The 17,008-nt window shown below is 40.2% G+C and overlaps 1 protein-coding gene across 1 annotated transcript in view; it reads right to left on the reverse strand.

Annotated features, from left to right (window-relative positions):
* LOC139165376 (complement factor H-like) overlaps positions 1 to 6,448 on the reverse strand; it is a 37,562-nt gene extending 31,114 nt beyond the window's left edge. The window contains exons 1-2 of the mRNA XM_070748565.1: positions 6,415 to 6,448; positions 4,573 to 4,746 (exon numbers count right to left, since the gene is read on the reverse strand). Coding sequence (XP_070604666.1) covers positions 4,573 to 4,746; positions 6,415 to 6,448 — 208 coding nt within the window. The remainder of the gene's footprint in view (positions 1 to 4,572; positions 4,747 to 6,414) is intronic.
* Between the last annotated feature and the right edge of the window lie 10,560 nt (positions 6,449 to 17,008).

Genomic DNA, 17,008 nt, shown 5'->3' on the forward strand with positions numbered 1-17,008 from the left:
TGTATTTGTGAAACTCAGAATCTGCCACTCAGTAGAGCCCAAAATCATCCAATGCTCATGATCTCTTTCTCTCACACTCACTCTCTCTCTCTTTTTGCTGCACATTGATACATAGAGCATCGATTGTGCTCTATGTTGACCACGATCTTGACAGAAATATATGATGTAATAGTATGTAGAAATGATCTCGGGACAAAGGGAAAACCAATGCAGCCAAGGGAACCATCAGAAAAAGAATTAGCCTTTGCCAGGAATAGACAGGGACATGGTTGAGAAGAGACCTTCCCAGTTTCAAGGGCTGTAAAGGGCATTGTGGGAAAGGAATATACTTTGGGATTGCAGAATTCTATTAATGTAACTATAGAAAACTATAGACACATAAACACTCCCTATTAATAACTTAAAGGATTAAAAGGATAAACTTTAGTTAAAGGAAAATATTTAGTTAAATTAATAATTACACACAGATTGAGATGATAAAATAACTGCATAGCAATATTATTATTTTATGTTTTCTCATTCCAGTGGGAAAAAAGTAAATTAATACATGCAGGATCAGTAGTTCTCAGGCTGTTATATGTAAGTATTTCATACTTTATATTTTGTTGTTTCATTTGTTTTAAACAACATGCTAATAATTTATCTGCTTTTTCAATTTACATCATTTTACTATTATTTTATAAATATGTTTCTTAGAAGAAATGTTTCTATCAGATTGATAAGACACGGAATTTAGACTTCCATTTATAAACAGAAATAGCACTTAGACTTATATACTGCTTTACAGTGCTTTAAAAACCCCTCTAAGCACTTTACAGTCAGTATATTGCTCCCAATAGTCTGGATCCTCACTTCAGTGATTTTGGAAGGATGGAAGGTCAAGTGATCAAGTGAGAATTGAACTTTTAGCAGTGGGCAGTCAGCAGACATAACCTGCAGTACTGCATTCTTGTGTGTATGTTTGCTTTTAATAATGGGTTTTTTAGTGTTTTTTAAATTATTAGATTTGTTCTTACATTGTCTTTGTTATTGTTGTGAGCCGCCCCGAGTTTACGGAGAGGAGCGACATACAAATCTAATAAATAATAATAATAATTCTAATTCTAATAACTGCACCACCATGGCTCTTATAAATGATGATGAAAGGATAGAGTGACGATGTTAAAATGTAAAATGTGAAAAATACCTTCTGGACTAATTTTTTTGCAGGACTACAAAAATTATAATAATCTGAAAGTTAAATGTCTTCAAACAAGGAATAATAAAATATCCTTCATCACCCAAATCTATGGAATTATTAATTATCATAAATCATAACACAAGTCAGATAAATATTAACACGACTATATGATAAAGTCATCCAAGCAATTTCAAACAAAAGAGATTTTTCATCAATAAATTATAGGGCTCCTTTAATGCTATGACATCAACTTATTTTTGTTGTGAGTGATCCTCGACCAACTCTGGTAATGACAGATTCTGAGGAGGATGAGCCAGATGCATCTTGGTACCCTGGCCAGTGGTTGTGCCAGCTGATGCAGAGAGTAAGAGTGAGGGAGAGATGGATTCGGATGAACCTGGGAGACCATCAGAGGTGGCAGATATGCCAATGACAATAGGGTCTGACTTAGAGGAGGAGGAGGAGGAGGAGGAGGAGGAGGAGGAGGAGGAGGAGGATCATGAGCCTTTGTTATATGCCTGCTTTAGAAGACTAAGAAAAAGAAAAGAATACTTGTATGGGAAAAGGAAATAGTCTGTAGTTTTTTAACTCTAGGGCATTTTTGACCTCTCCCCATAGGTATTTAAGGGTGGCTCATGGGAAATTCAGGGTGGAGTTTCAACATTATTTCATGGAGTCATTTAAGGTTTGGGGTTCCAGCCATGTTATGCTAGCCAACTGTTATTTCTCTGCTAAAACCCTTGGAGTAAAAGTACCCTGCCTGCAGGGAGTCTGGAAAGCTATAACTGTAAATCAGTGGAACTGAAGAATCTTTATCTCATAAAGGAATGTGCAATTAGCTTTGATCTCCAGCAGCAGCTTAGCCGCTGGACTGTTATCTGTTAACTCCTCTCCCTGAGAAGCTGCCAAGATGAACTCGCATGCATGAATGTAGCTTGTATAAATGAAATAAAATAAATAAAAAGGTTGATTTGAAATATCAGTGAGTGGACTCCTCTTTTGTTTTCAATTTTTATACAATCTTTGACATTTTTGAAACATGTTCCTATGACTACCAGTATTATACATATAGGGAATCATAGTTCTTAGCTGAAGTTCAAGTTTTTGGATTGAACCTTAGACACAATTTAGAGGTTTTCAAAAATACCACAAAATCCTTCCCCAATCTGATGTATGTCAGGCTTCTTGTTTTAGATTACAACTACTAAAATTCTAAGCCAAGATGTGAATGATGTCAATGAAGGTTAAATCAGCTTTAAAAGAATGCAGCTTTAGAAACAAATGTTCATGTTCAATATATTAAAATTATTTTAATCAGTTACAATCCCATACAAATCAATCATATTGTTATCATGCTTACCAGAGATACATAAAGGCAAATCCATATAACCGTCAACACACTTTCTGACTGATGGAACCACAAGTACGCTGGGTGAGATCATCCAAGGGCATGGGGTGAGGTATCATCAGTATGCAGATGATACCCAGCTTTACATCTCCACCCCTTGTCCAGTCAGTGAAGCAGTGGAAGTGATGTGCCGGTGCCTGGGGGCTGTTGGGGTCTGGATGGGTGTCAACAGACTCAAACTCAACCCGGATAAGACGGAGTGGCTGTGGGTTTTGCCTCCCAAGGACAATTCCATCTGTCCGTCCATCACCCTGGGGGCGGAGTCACTAACCCCCTCAGAGAGGGTCCGCAGCTTGGGCGTCCTCCTCGATCCACAGCTCACTTTAGAGAAACATCTTTCAGCTGTGGCGAGGGGGGCGTTTGCCCAGGTTTGCCTGGTGCACCAGTTGCGGCCCTATTTGGACCGGGACTCACTGCTCACAGTCACTCATGCCCTCATCACCTCGAGGCTCGACTACTGTAATGCTCTCTACATGGGGCTACCTTTGAAAAGTGTTCGGAAACTTCAGATCGTGCAGAACGCAGCTGCGAGAGCTATCATGGGCTTTCCTAAATTTGCCCATGTCACACCAACACTCCGCAGTCTGCATTGGTTGCCGATCAGTTTCCGGTCACAATTCAAAGTGTTGGTTATGACCTATAAAGCCCTTCATGGCACTGGACCAGAATATCTCCGGGACCGTCTTCTGCCGCACGAATCTCAGCGACCAGTTAGGTCCCACAGAGTTGGCCTTCTCCGGGTCCCGTCAACTAAACAATGTTGGTTGGCGGGACCCAGGGGAAGAGCCTTCTCTGTGGCGGCCCCGACCCTTTGGAACCAACTCCCCCCAGATATCAGAGTTGCCCCCACCCTCCTAGCCTTTCGTAAGCTCCTTAAAACCCACCTCTGTCGTCAGGCATGGGGGAATTGACATGTTCTTTCCCCCTAGGCTTATAAAATTTATGTATGGTACGTTAGTGTGTATGATTGGTTTTTTAATTTGTGGTGTTTTTTAAATTAATTTAAATATTGGATTTGTCTTATATTGTATTGCTATTGTTGTGAGCCGCCCCGAGTCTGCGGAGAGGGGCGGCATACAAATCTGATTAAACTAAACTAAACTAAGTACATATCCTTCATTACACTGAAACTGCAGATTCTGATTACTTTGAATAAGCCGAGCTTTTCTTTGACTCCCAAACAAAAACAAGTTCTTTGCTGCTAGCTGTTGTTTTGTGACAGTGCAGGGCGCTAAAAAAAACAAAAACCAGAAAGAGAGGTAGATCTTGTCAAGGGAGATAATTTATCCATTGGTTTCCCTCTGTTCCACTACCAAGAAAATCAACCCTGTTTACCAATCACAAAGGATAATTCCAGGTCAATATCAAATAAACTAAAATAGATACCAATATTAATGACAAATAAGTTTGGATTCTGCTATAGACTTTTCACAGAGGACTGGCTTGTAGGGGCATGAACAAACTGATGATGTTAGTTCTTTCAAACTAAGAACAAACAGCCCAATTCAAAATCTTCTGCAAATTCATTTTGAGTTGGTTGAATTGTAATGGAACAAAATTTGAGAAGGCTGGAGTGTTACATATTCTGTTGAAGTATGATGCAAAATTTCTCAATTTCTAATTGGCTGGACATCATAGCAACAGAATTCACTTTCCTACCTTATTAACAATTGATATTATATCCATATGTAGTTGAATTCCAGTTTCTCAGTTTCCTGATAAGTGAGCACAAGCTTCTAATTGAATGTTTTTTAATTATATCAACAAATTTGCTTGCTCATTCAAGTAAAACAGGAAAATTAAATACTGTTCATTTTTCCAAATTTCAAAAGAGAAACCTGACACCAAGACAGTTTTGGCATGAGTAAAACCTTTATCCTAATTCCAGTTGTTTTCTTTTTAAATGGCAGCCCTATTCTCCTATTGGATAAATTTTGAATTTTCTTCCAGGTCTTCATTAGTCATAGAAAGCATGAGGGCTTACCCAAGCATTTTGGTGGATGAGGTGTCCATTCTTGTCTCTTACACTGAATCCATTCAGGTCCTTCCAAGACATAGCCAGGATTGCACCTGTATTGCACTCGGTCATTTTCCAGGTACTTGGCTTTCTCAGTGCTGACAAATTCCCCAAAGTCAATCTCATCTGGTTCTTCACATGCTGAAAATAAATTTACATTAAATCATCTTACCTGCTTTGACAAACTTGCTCTTCCTATTTACCCTTATTAGAGGAAAAGATAACAAATTTCCTTTGTAGACAATTATTTCCCACTTTTGTCTAAACTAGTAAACCAATACTTGCTACACACTTAATCCACACTACAGATAGTCCTTGGTTCAAAGGGGATACTTAGAACTTGGATTTGAAATTACAAACATTGCTCACCCCAATTGTGACATGACCACATTTGGATCACTGGGCAACTGGGTTGCATTTATGGTCATTTACAATGTCCTGCAGTCACACGACCCTCTGTTATGACAGTTTTGCCAAAAACCAGCAGCTTTTGGCATGCCACAGTGAATCATTGCTTCTCTTAATAACTATGGATTTATGTAATGACTACAGTAATTTGCTTAAAGGCCAGTACAAAAAGATCATAAATTTGTCATGTGAGTTGACTCACTTTAAGACCATAACAAGTTATGAAAGTGATAGGTTGGCTTCACTCAAGAACTGGTGGAGGTAATGTGCCAGTGTCTGGAGACTGTCAGGGTCTGTCAGACTCAACCCCGACAAGATAGAGTAGCTGTGGGTTTTGCCTCCCAGGGACAATACCAACTGTCATTGATTTTTTTTCTTTCTTTTCCCATTGAGTTGGAGGTGATTTGGACTGGAAGGCTGAGTTGGCTTTTCTAATATTAGGTATATATATCAGGTGGTGGTGGTGGGGAGCATCATTCTGATTGGAGAGCACTAAATACTCCCTAAAAGTAAATAAAATATACAAAGTCTTCCTGTTAAGATTGGCTAATGCTTCACTACATTTATACAGACTAGCGTTTTGTTTATATAATGTACCCTTCATATGTATTGATCTACAGATCACCTCCCTTGACTTGAGTTGTGATATATTAGTGTCGCAATGAAGCACTTTACTCACTGAGCATTTTGTGAAACCTCTTAAATAATATGTTGGCATTGTTTTCACTGAGATGGCTCCCTTTATTAACCTTTGTCTTCACTATCCCCATTTTACAAGGAAGGGAATTTACCATCCAGTGTCAGCCATAGAGGCCATCATTTTTTTTAGATCTTCAGGGCTGCCAGATTTGGTGGGTGGACAGGCTGTTGGAAATGGGAAAGGGGTTGGGTGGCAATGAGGCGAGTTACATAGTCCTAGCAACATTCTTTCCCTGGGAATCTAGGACATTCAGTCTGCACCTGGAGAGACATCACTGGGGAACAACTCCAGTTAGGATGGTGACCTGATTGGGCCATGTGATGGACATGTGGGTGTAAGGGAAAGGAATGACTTTCCTATGGGTGAGGAAAACCAAAAAGACTTTCAGATCTCAAATGTGCCAATATGATATCACTAATGAAATGGAACTTTGAGGAAATGCCTGCCTTGGAGTCTTACTTGGTTGGGGGTGTTACATGGAACCCTGACATCCAGTTTCTTCCCCCTAATATAGTGAGACCTCTTCAGGTGATATCAGGGGAATAGCCCATCTTAAAACTATAGCTTTGAGTGTTTTCCTGTCACATTTCTTCTCCAGTTTATAAATCTCTGAAGTGGGAATGCAATCTATTTTTTTAACCTAGACATTCGTGCATTCAGGAGCTCCAAAAAGCTTTTGTCTTTCTTGCTTTTCTTCTTACATGGATCCATCTGCATGGTGGTGACATTTGCCATCATAACGTCTTGAGCAGACCCCTCTGCTAAAAGAAGTCCTTAGAAGGAAGGAGGAGCTTTGTTTATTAACAATCACAGTCCAATGCCTTCCTGCAGGAATTCAATATTTGGACATCAGTTTTACATGTACATATATCCCTGTTTGCAGCTTCCTTCTGCCTTCCTTCTTCCCCTTCTAATTATTTCTCTTCTCTGCTAGAACCCCACACACTTCCATATCACATTTCTGGATTCCAACCAGTGGTGGATTCCTATCAATACAATAGGTGACTCTGCACCAGTAGCAGCAACCAGATTACGCAATTTGTGCACAACTGTTCCGGTGCTGGTCCATCAAGCAGCGCCATTTTTTTTCTTCATTATTTTTTGCTTTTTTGCTTTCTGTGCATTCCTAGGAAGCAAAAAGACACTGAACTCTCATGAGGGGACCCTCGTGCATGTGACATTTCAGTGCCTTTTTGCTTTCTGTGCATGCACAGAAGCAAATTGTGCAAGGGGCACATGCACGGGCATGTACACAGGTGCACACAAATGAATAAAAAAGGTACATGTACGTGCTTCAGCCACTGCGCATGTGCAGGAAGCTGAAGGGCATGTGTGTGCACACGTGCATGTACATGCTCCCCGACACTGGAACATTCTATTGGGCTGCAAATGGCTGCCCCTAACTGGGTATGCCTAATTGTGTGCAGTACTGCAGCTCTGCCACACGAGTGCATACTTGAGCAAAGTTTTGCTTCCTGTACCTGTGCAGGTAGCAAAATCTTGCAGGGGACGCCTGTGCGGAAGCAAAAAACCTCATCGAAACATACCAGAGCTGCAGAGCTGCATGCAGTTAGACGCATCAGTAGGAACCCACTACTGTTACTGTCGACCTCTCCCAATTTCTAGGAGGTCTGTAAGGGGAATGCATAAATGCACCACTGTGCCTACCGTCCCTGTTCTACTGTCCTTTAGTTTTCTTTTATCACTACTTTTTACTTATGTTATGTTCATACAATACATGTTTGACAAATAAATAAAGTAATCATAATAATATTATTTTAAAAAAGCAGGCCTGAGTTTTTAAACTGCAGAACTTCACAGCCACCTGTGGCTGAGGCATTAGCAACAGCACTTGTGTGGAATCACAGCCTGTAGCTAAGACACAATTAAGGGTTTCTGTGTAGAATCACAATTCTGCCAAATCTGAACATGGCCAGTGACTATGCTTGCTGCCCCCCACAGTTCTGGTGGGGCAGCAAGAAGGAGGAAGGAGACTGCTGCTCCACCGGACTACAGCAAAAACATCAAAATATAGGGGATTTTTGTACTTAGTTCAGTGGTCTATTTTGCAATCTCGGAAGGGTGAGCACTCCCTGTTCAAGAAGATCCTGATGCCCTGCTTCTCTGTGGCATTTTTTAGCTACTTTTCACCATGGAGATATTGTAGATCGATCAGCTGGGGCTCAGAATATGGCAACTGCTATTTAGAACAAAGCTGCCTGCTGCCTGCCACACTTCTAAGAAGACATGAGGTCAAGAGAGCAAAGATAAAAACTGAGAACTGAGCTAGACAGCTGGATTTTAGCCACTGAGCCAGACGGTCCTGGGATGCTGTGGCGCCGAATGGTGGGGGTGCCTGACGTCGGAGGGACTATTGGACTGGGGGTTGATGCATGAAGCCGGAGCAGCGAGTGCCGAAGGAAAAGACTGTGGCAAAAGAGGAAGAGATGCCGATGGCAATGCCGATGCTGGGGGGAATATAATAAGCTGCACCAAGGCTGTCTGGAACATATGAGGAGTCTATGCAGAGCCACGGACAACGCGGAGCATGGAGAGGTGGAGATTTTGCCCGGGAAGAACAGCAGACATTGGTGGGTGACTGGGACGACTGGTAGGAGCCAGGGGAGATGCAAAGACAGAGGAGTCTGAGGTAATAACAATCAAACCATATGGACACGATCTGGGAGTTGGAGACTTGGACACTTGGACACTTGGACATTCACACTGAGCTCTTTCAGAACTTAATTGACTCAGAGTCTGGCGCCATCTTTCTGTTGACTGCTTAAAGAACTGCCGACTAACTGTCTTTTTCCCTATATTTTACATTTTTTATGTTGTTCTTTAACAATTCAACAATTTAGTATCTATAGTTTTTTATACTTATTTAGTAATTTATAGTGCTAATTTATTAGGGGGGGTTGGTGATGGGTGTCTGTGATTATTGGAATGATTGGGATTATATTTACCGTATGGATGATTAGGGAATGAATGGATACAGTATGGATGAGATTATAGCTTACCTGGTGACAGGAAGGCAAGGGGCTTGGGGGAACCTATCCCTGGGTGGTAGAGGGCTGGGGAGAAGCAGATATGACGGGAGCCATGGGGAAAGCCATTCTGGAGGAAGAAGGAAACGCTGATTGAAAGCAATCCCTTGTTCTAGCACCATGAGCTCATCTCAGGGTATTGATGACGAGTGTAATCTGGGCCCTGGGCTCAAGCTACTCAACACCAGGTTGGTGGTTAACAAGGCTCTCCTCATCCAGGACTTCTGGAGGAGGAGGCTGACCTGGTATGTATGACTGAAACCTGGCTGGGACCAGAGGGAGGAGTTCCTCTCTCTGAAGTTTTCCCAGCCAGGTTTCAAGTATGGCATCAGCTGTGACCCCAGGGAAGGGGGGAGGAGTGGCTATTATAGCCAAGGAGACTTTTTGCTTACGTAGACTCGTTGCTCCCGAGATTGCGGGTTGTGAGTCCTTCTTTGTGAAGTTGGACCTAGGGGTTTAGGTGGGCTTGTTGCTCACGCACCTGCCTGCCAGCTGCGTATCAACAGCCCTGCCTGTGCTGCTTGAGGAGGTAGCCGGGTTGGTGGTAGAATACCCCAGACCTATCATCTTGGGGGACTTTAATCTACCGTCACTTGGTGAATCCTCTGGACTGGCACAGGAGTTCATGGCCACCATGACAGCCATGGACCTGACTCAAGTAGTACAAGGCCCAACTCACGAGGGGGGGGCACATGCACCTGATATGATATTTCTCTCGGAGCAATTGAACAATGGTCTGAGACTAAGGGGCTTAGATGTTTTGCCTTTGTCATGGTCAGACCAATTTCTACTATGGCTTGACTTCAAGGCTCCAATCGTCCCCTGCAGGGAGGTGGAACTGAGTAGGTGGTTCTGCCCCAGATGCCTGATGGACCCTGAGGGCTTTCAGAGGGCGCTTCGGGTTTTACCAGATTCACCCATGCACAGTTTGGCAGAGTTCCTTGCCGTGGCCTGGAACAAGGCTGCGACAGAGGCTCTTGACTGGATTGCGCCATTGCAACTTCTTTGTAACACTAGACCCCAGAGAGCCCCTTGGTTCACAGAGGAACTCCAGGAATTGAAACGCCAGAACAGAAGTCAAATCTGAGTCTGATCAAACACTTGTAAGAGCTCACATTAAGACTTACAAAGTTGCACTCAAGGTGGCAAGATGTGCATATCATGCTGCCTTGATTGCATCAGTGGAATCCCACTCGACCGCTGTGTTTAGGGTGACCCATTCCCTCCTTAATCGGGGGGGGAGCCCTTGCTGAGCACTGCCAAGGAATTTAACTTGTTTTTCGATGATAAAGTCGCTCAGATTCGGACAAGCCATGACTCCGATTGGATCGCAGTGTCAGCTGACAACGAGTCAATCGAGGTGACTAGGGCCTGTCCTTGTCTACCTGTCTGGGAGGAGTTTGACCTGGTGACACCTGATGAAGTGGACAAGGCCATTGGAGCTGTGAGTTCTGCCACCTGTTTACTGGATCCGTGTCCCTCTTGGCTGGTTTCAGCCAGCAGAGAGGTGACACAGAGCTGGGACCCAGGGGAAGAGCCTTCTCTGTGGTGGCCCCAGTCCTCTGGAATAAATTCCCCCCAGAGATTAGGACTGCCCCCATACACCTTGCCTTTGGCAAACTTCTGAAAACCCACCTATATCACCAGGCATGGGGAAATTGACATACCCCTAGCTGTTCCATTTGTGCATGGTTTGTTTGGACTGTATGATTGTTTTTTATAAGGGTTTTTAAAATTGTTTTTTAATATTTGATTTGTATTTCATGTATTATTTGTTGTGAGACGCTCCAACTCCTCGAAGAGGAGGCGGCATACAAATCTAATAAATTAATTAATTAAGTAATGAACACCCACTCTGCAGCCACATGCGTGAGTTCATTTTCTGCAGAACATCTTCAATGGATTAGTTTGAATTTGTATCATGGCAAATTTTGGTTAGTTCATTAGGAACATATGACATAGAATAATAGAGTTGGAAGAAACCTTGGAGGTGTTCTAGTCTACCACCACCCTGCTCAGGCAACAGACCCTATACTATTTCAGAAAAATGATTGACAGACTCTTTTTTGAAAAACTTCCAATGAGGTAAGATTTATATTAGTTGATTGCTCTCAACACTATGAAATTTCTCCTAAGCTCTAGATGGCTTCACTCCATGTTTAGTTTACATCCATTGTTTCTTCTCTTTTCTTTTGGTGTTTTAAAAAACAGTTTGACCCTTCATCTTTGTAGGAGCCCCTAAAATATTGAAACACTGATATTGTGTATCTTGTAATCCTTCTTTACACTAGATTACACATATCCATTTCCTGTAACTGTTCTTCATAAATTTAAACCTCCATTCCCACAGCCTAATAATTTCTGTTGCTCTTCTCTGCACTTCTTCCACAGTCTCAACTTATTTTTGTGCATTGTAGTGACCAAAACTGGATGGAGTATTCCAAGCGTGGTCTTACTACATTGGCAAAGTGATTCCAGAATTTCAAGTGATCTTGATTCTATCCCTCAATTAATGCAGGATTGCATTGGGTTTTTTGGCTGCTGTGGCACACTATTGTCTCATATTTAAGTGATTGTCCACTTGGACTTCAAGATTCCCCTCAAACTTACTGGCTTTAAGCCAAGTTTCACCTAGGCTACATTGAAATTCATTTTGTTAGATAGGGCCCAATGATCAAGTCTCTCAAGATCTTTTTGGATGGAGCATAATAGTAAGTAGGTAGGTAGGTAGATGATAGATAGATAGATAGATAGATAGATAGATAGATAGATAGATAGATAGATAGATAGATAGATAGATAGATAGATAGATAGATGAGATCATTGATGGGCTACCATTCTTGGTGCCACCAGAATGGGGCTGGGAGCACATGCACGCGGGAGCATACATGTTATGGCATTCAGCTTTTATGCACGCAGAAGAATCATGCATGAGGACACGTGATTTCTGGTTTTTTGCTTCCCCAAATGCACAGAAGCAAAAAAGCTGAAAACTGCAAAAAGTAGGTAAGTAATCCCTGACTCATGGCCGTGCTTCCATTCCTCACACCAGTCCTGCCACTTGGAGCCCAGCTTCCCCACTCAGCTCGTGGCAGGACAAGGGGAGGGGAAATGAAGCCGGGGCACTCGCGGCATGACAGGCACAAGGAGGGGGGGAAAATCTGTCTACCAAAATTCATCTGGCTAGCATCCTTAGTCTGGTCAGCTTCAGCACATTATTTTATCCCCTGGTTAGGGCTGGAAAAACATTATCCTTTTTAGGGACCAAAAATGTGCATCTTATACTCCAAAAAATACGGTACAGAGCTAGAGCTAGAGCTAGAGCTAGAGCTAGAGCTAGAGATAGAGATAGAGATAGAGATAGAGATAGAGATAGAGATAGAGATAGAGATAGAGATAGAGATAGAGATAGAGATAGAGATAGAGATAGAGATAGAGATAGAGATAGAGATAGAGATAGAGATAGAGATAGAGATAGAGATAGAGATAGAGATAGAGATATAGAGATAGAGGAGATAGAGATAGAGGAGATAGAGATAGAGTGATAGAGATAGAGAGACACAGACAGAGACACAGACAAAGACACAGACACAGACACAGAGATAACTTGATATATATTACACAGACACACACAGACACACAGACACACACAAAATGGCTCATTGGGAAATGAGGCATTTCTGGCCTCTAGAGGGCCTTGAAGGGGAAGGCCATTTTTGCTCTCCCCAGGCTCCTAGAAATGCTCTGAAGACTGGGAAGAGCAAACAGAGCACACAAAAAATGTTCAACTGGAAATTCACAAATGGAACTGGCCTCCAGGGAGTGGGGAAGCCTATTTTGGTTCTCCCCAGGCTCTGAAGTTTGGGGAGAGCAAAAAATAGGCCTTCCCCGGCCCTCCAGAGGCTAAAAACAGGCTCTTTCCTGACTCCTAGTGTTGCAAATATTCCTGGTCAGTTGGAGGATGATGAAGAGCTTGAGGACTCTGATATAGATAGTCTTTATGAATTAGTGGTAGGCCCTGGGTTACAGGTATTAGAACAGGTGGGAGGCCAGCCAAAGGATGTTGCTATGAGTCCAGAATCTAGCAAGGAAGAGACAGACATTCGCTGGGTTAATCCTCAATTCAGAAGGGTCCAAAAATGCAAGGAACACGTGTTAGGAAAAAGATATTAAGGGGAGGAATGGGTTAAATACTGGAGTGATGTATTTGGCACATCAGGGGGCCAGTGGGGAAGAAGGGCGAAGTTTCAATGTTGTAGTTCCACAATGAAACTTGTTTCAGTTTGGCTCCAGAGCGAGTAAGTTTATTCTGGTTATTTTGCAGTCATTCCTGCTGTTTTTGAATCATGCTGTAAATACATAAATCTTGGGAGATGGAGGAGGCTTGAAGGAATGCATGTGGAATGTAATTAAGAGAGATAAAGGGAGAAAGGAATGTGCCAGTCTGTATTGCATTTTGAATATGGAAGTGAAGAGAATAAAAATGGAGTTTCTTTGTTTATGAAATACTGCATTCAGTAAGCGTTATTTTTTAATAACTAAAGTCCTACCAGAAACTAGAACACCTAGTAGGCCCAAAGGCCCAAAAATTAGTTGGCTGGTGCACACATGCGAACCATACCCAGTGAAGGGCTACCAAATTTTTTACTACCACACTGTGGGTGTGGCTTATTGAGGACACCCTGCATTTTCTTTCAACATCTTTCAGTTCAAATTGTGAGTTCTGAGGTAGAGCTCCATTTTCGCTACTCCACAGTGTCCCCCTCCCAATCCAGGCAGTAGCCCACGCCTGGTCATAACTTAGCTCAAGTGCTCACCAATATAGCTCTATATGCCATAGATTCACCATTGCAGTCCTAAAAGATAGTATTATTGTGAATTAAGATATATACTTTTGTGTGTATCCTGATGCAAGAATAACTAAGACAGATCTTTAAATTTTCAAACTTCTAACTCATGAAGAATCATTTTCTTGGCACAGAAGACTACAGACACTAAAGGCATGGTTCCTATAGAATCGGTATTCTTAAAATCACCTCACTTGGAGGGAAGAGAGAAAAATTGAGACAAAGTTTAGATGCTACAATGCTAATAACATACTATTAGTTAAATTATGATAGAACTGCGTTCAATAAATACATTCCATTTTTATACCTGTTCTACTGTTATACTTTTGAGAATATTTTTGTTATAAAAATAAATAAACCATTAAATACAAATACCTCAATGAAATCAAACAGTGAACTTTCACTTCACTTTACTTTTAAAGTGGCATCATTAGACATGGCAATCATTTAATTATTTCATATCAAGTCCTTTATTAACTGAAATAAAGTTCCTCAAAACCAGTGTGAATTTGCAATACTGATGCAAAGTATCTTGCTATTCAGAAATCAGTTGAAAAATATTGTACTTTAAAAGTGGATTGGAATTATAAACATATTATATTCTTAAAGAATCCAGCAATACAATTTTGCAGAAAGCAACAAATGAAAAATGGAACTCTTTCTTTTTGCTAAAAGTATCTGTTCCTTTAATGAATGCATCAGAAATTATTTTCTTTAGCAACACTTTGATTTCTCTTCTTAACTTACCATTTTGAGAAGAGCAACCTGGACAGAAAAGCAGCAACCAGGAGCAGCCAGCCCTTCATAGCTCTTCAGGCAATGTGTGAACCAGCAAACCTCAGTTTAGAGGTTTGGCTTTGTCAGCTGATTTCTCCCTGCTATTATCATCTCTTCCTCTTTTTGTGTTTATTTGTTTGTTTGTTTGTTTGTTTGTTGTCAAAGAAACCAGGAGGAGGTAGTATTACTGGAATAAGAATATGATCTTGACAGGTAACAGACAACTCCACAAGAATTTTGTGAATAAACAAATCAAGCAATAATTTAGTTTTTCAGACAGTCCTTCCATCTCTTCAGAAGGAAAAATCACTACATGTGTTCCAGGGTTTAATAAATTATGAGCCTTCCCTAAATCTTCACTAGCAGCAGCTAATAGCAAAATTATTATACAGGACATATAATAATAATAATAATAATAATAATAATAATAATAATAATAATAATAATAATTTATTAGATTTGTATGCCACCCCTCTCCGAAGACTTGGAGTGGCATTTATGAATGAAAAATTTATGAAAAATTCCCTGATAGTTTTCTCATTCTTGAGGTTTTAACACTGTATTTTTATTGTAACCCATCCAGAATCAATCATGTGAGATGGACAGTGTTGAAATTTGATTAAAAATTACCTTTTTTTAAAAAAAATAAAATTTTATTGATTTTTAAAAGTTTACATAAAACAAACATATAACAGTGCACAGTGCATGTGCCCATCACCTAACAATAACACACACCCCATCACCCCCACCACCCATACAAGAGGATTCAAAACAAATTTAATTATTTATCTGTTATTCCTTGGCTCTATCTTGCATCAAGTATTACTAAAAGAGTGATTGCAATTTATTTTTCATATTTACATCACAGATTCTACTTAACATATAATCTTTTACCTTATTCCATCGCACCATCAACTTCTCCAATTTGTTCTCATCGAAATTGTTTAATCTTATTTCCATGATTTCAAAATGTATGTGGTCCACCATGTACCAGTACCAATTTTGTAATGTCCATTTTGTAGAATCTTTCCAACCTAATACCATCACCGCTTGGGCACTTTCCAATGCTGCGGCTTTGATTTCCTTGAATTCTCCTAGTTCCCTATATTTAATTAAAATTGCTATTTCTTTTGTAATTATCCAGTTAATGTTTAACATTTTGTTAATTTCGTTCTTCACTACATTCCAAAATTTCTGAATTTCTGCACACTCCCAGAGCATATGCATAAAAATTCCCTTTTCCTGGCACCCATGCCAACATTTACCCTTCTCTTTTCCCTGGAAGTGTGCAATTTGTACTGGTATATAGTACCATTTATGTAAAATTTTCCTTCTCATCTCTCTAACTCTCGTATTTTTAATCTTATATATATTTTCTATTATTTCTTTCATTTCCCTTTCATCTATTTGTAAATCATCTTGCCAGCATCTTGTCAAACTTTTTGTTACTTCCTCTTCCATCTGCAATAGCATTCTGTATATATTGCCGGCTTGTGCTTTGCTCTCATTTATCTTTTCTCTTATTATTTTTTCTAAGCAATTTTCTTCTCGTAAGAAAGCTTCTTTATTCTCACTTTTATTTAAATATGTACTTATTGCATTAATCTGCAACCATTTCTGTTTACCAATCCACCATTCCAATCGAGTTCTGCTGACTCTTCCATCTTTCTCATATAATTGTTCAATTCTCGTTATCCCTTTACTATTTAATACTTTGATGATTCTACTTAAATTAACATCATCCCCTATATTCAATACATATAACGTTGATAGCCTGGATACCCTTATTCCACTTTTCCTCTGCCATTTATACCATATTTCTAAACATGCTTTAAAAGGATCACTTAATTTACTGGTTTCTATTCTACTCCAATTTTTAAATAATAATTCTTTGTTGTTTATATTATTGATTTCTTTTTCTAACTCTACCCATTTCTTTTCCCCCCATAACTGTAGTTCCATTAACCTTTCCATTTGAAACGCATTTCTATATAATACTAGGCACGGGCTGCCCCAACCTCCCTCTTTCTCTTGTGCAAACTGCCAATGCTTCCTTATTCTGGGTTTTTTGTCTCCTTCAATCCAATAACTTAATTTGTTATCCCATTCTCTTAGTTTTGCCTCAGGAAAACTACCCGGTAGAACCTGAAACAAATACATCATTTTTGGTATTATCATCATCTTAAGAGCTCGAATCTTGGCAATTCTTCCTAACTTTTTACCCTTCCAATTCTTTATCTGCTTCTGGATTTTTTTCCATATTAAATTATAATTAGCTGTCCCCAAATATTTCATTTTTTTGCAACCTAATTTCAATCCTGATATTTTTTGTATCTCGATTTGCTCTTTAGGGCCAGTATTTAAGCATATTATCTCTGATTTCTCTATATTAACCTTAAGTCCAGATTGATCTTTAAATTCCTGGAGCAATATCATTATTCTTTTCATCATTTCTATTGGGGTTTCGGACATCACTATAGCATCATCTGCAAACAAATTTAATTTCAATTCAAGTTTCCCTATTTGATAACCTCTCCATTCCTTATCGTTTCTAATTTTGTTTGCTAAAGTCTCAATTGCTAATGCAAATAACATTGGGGATAGTGGGCAACCCTGCTTAGTTC

The sequence above is a fragment of the Erythrolamprus reginae genome, chromosome 3 (assembly GCF_031021105.1).
Source record: "Erythrolamprus reginae isolate rEryReg1 chromosome 3, rEryReg1.hap1, whole genome shotgun sequence".
Lineage (NCBI taxonomy): Eukaryota > Metazoa > Chordata > Lepidosauria > Squamata > Dipsadidae > Erythrolamprus > Erythrolamprus reginae.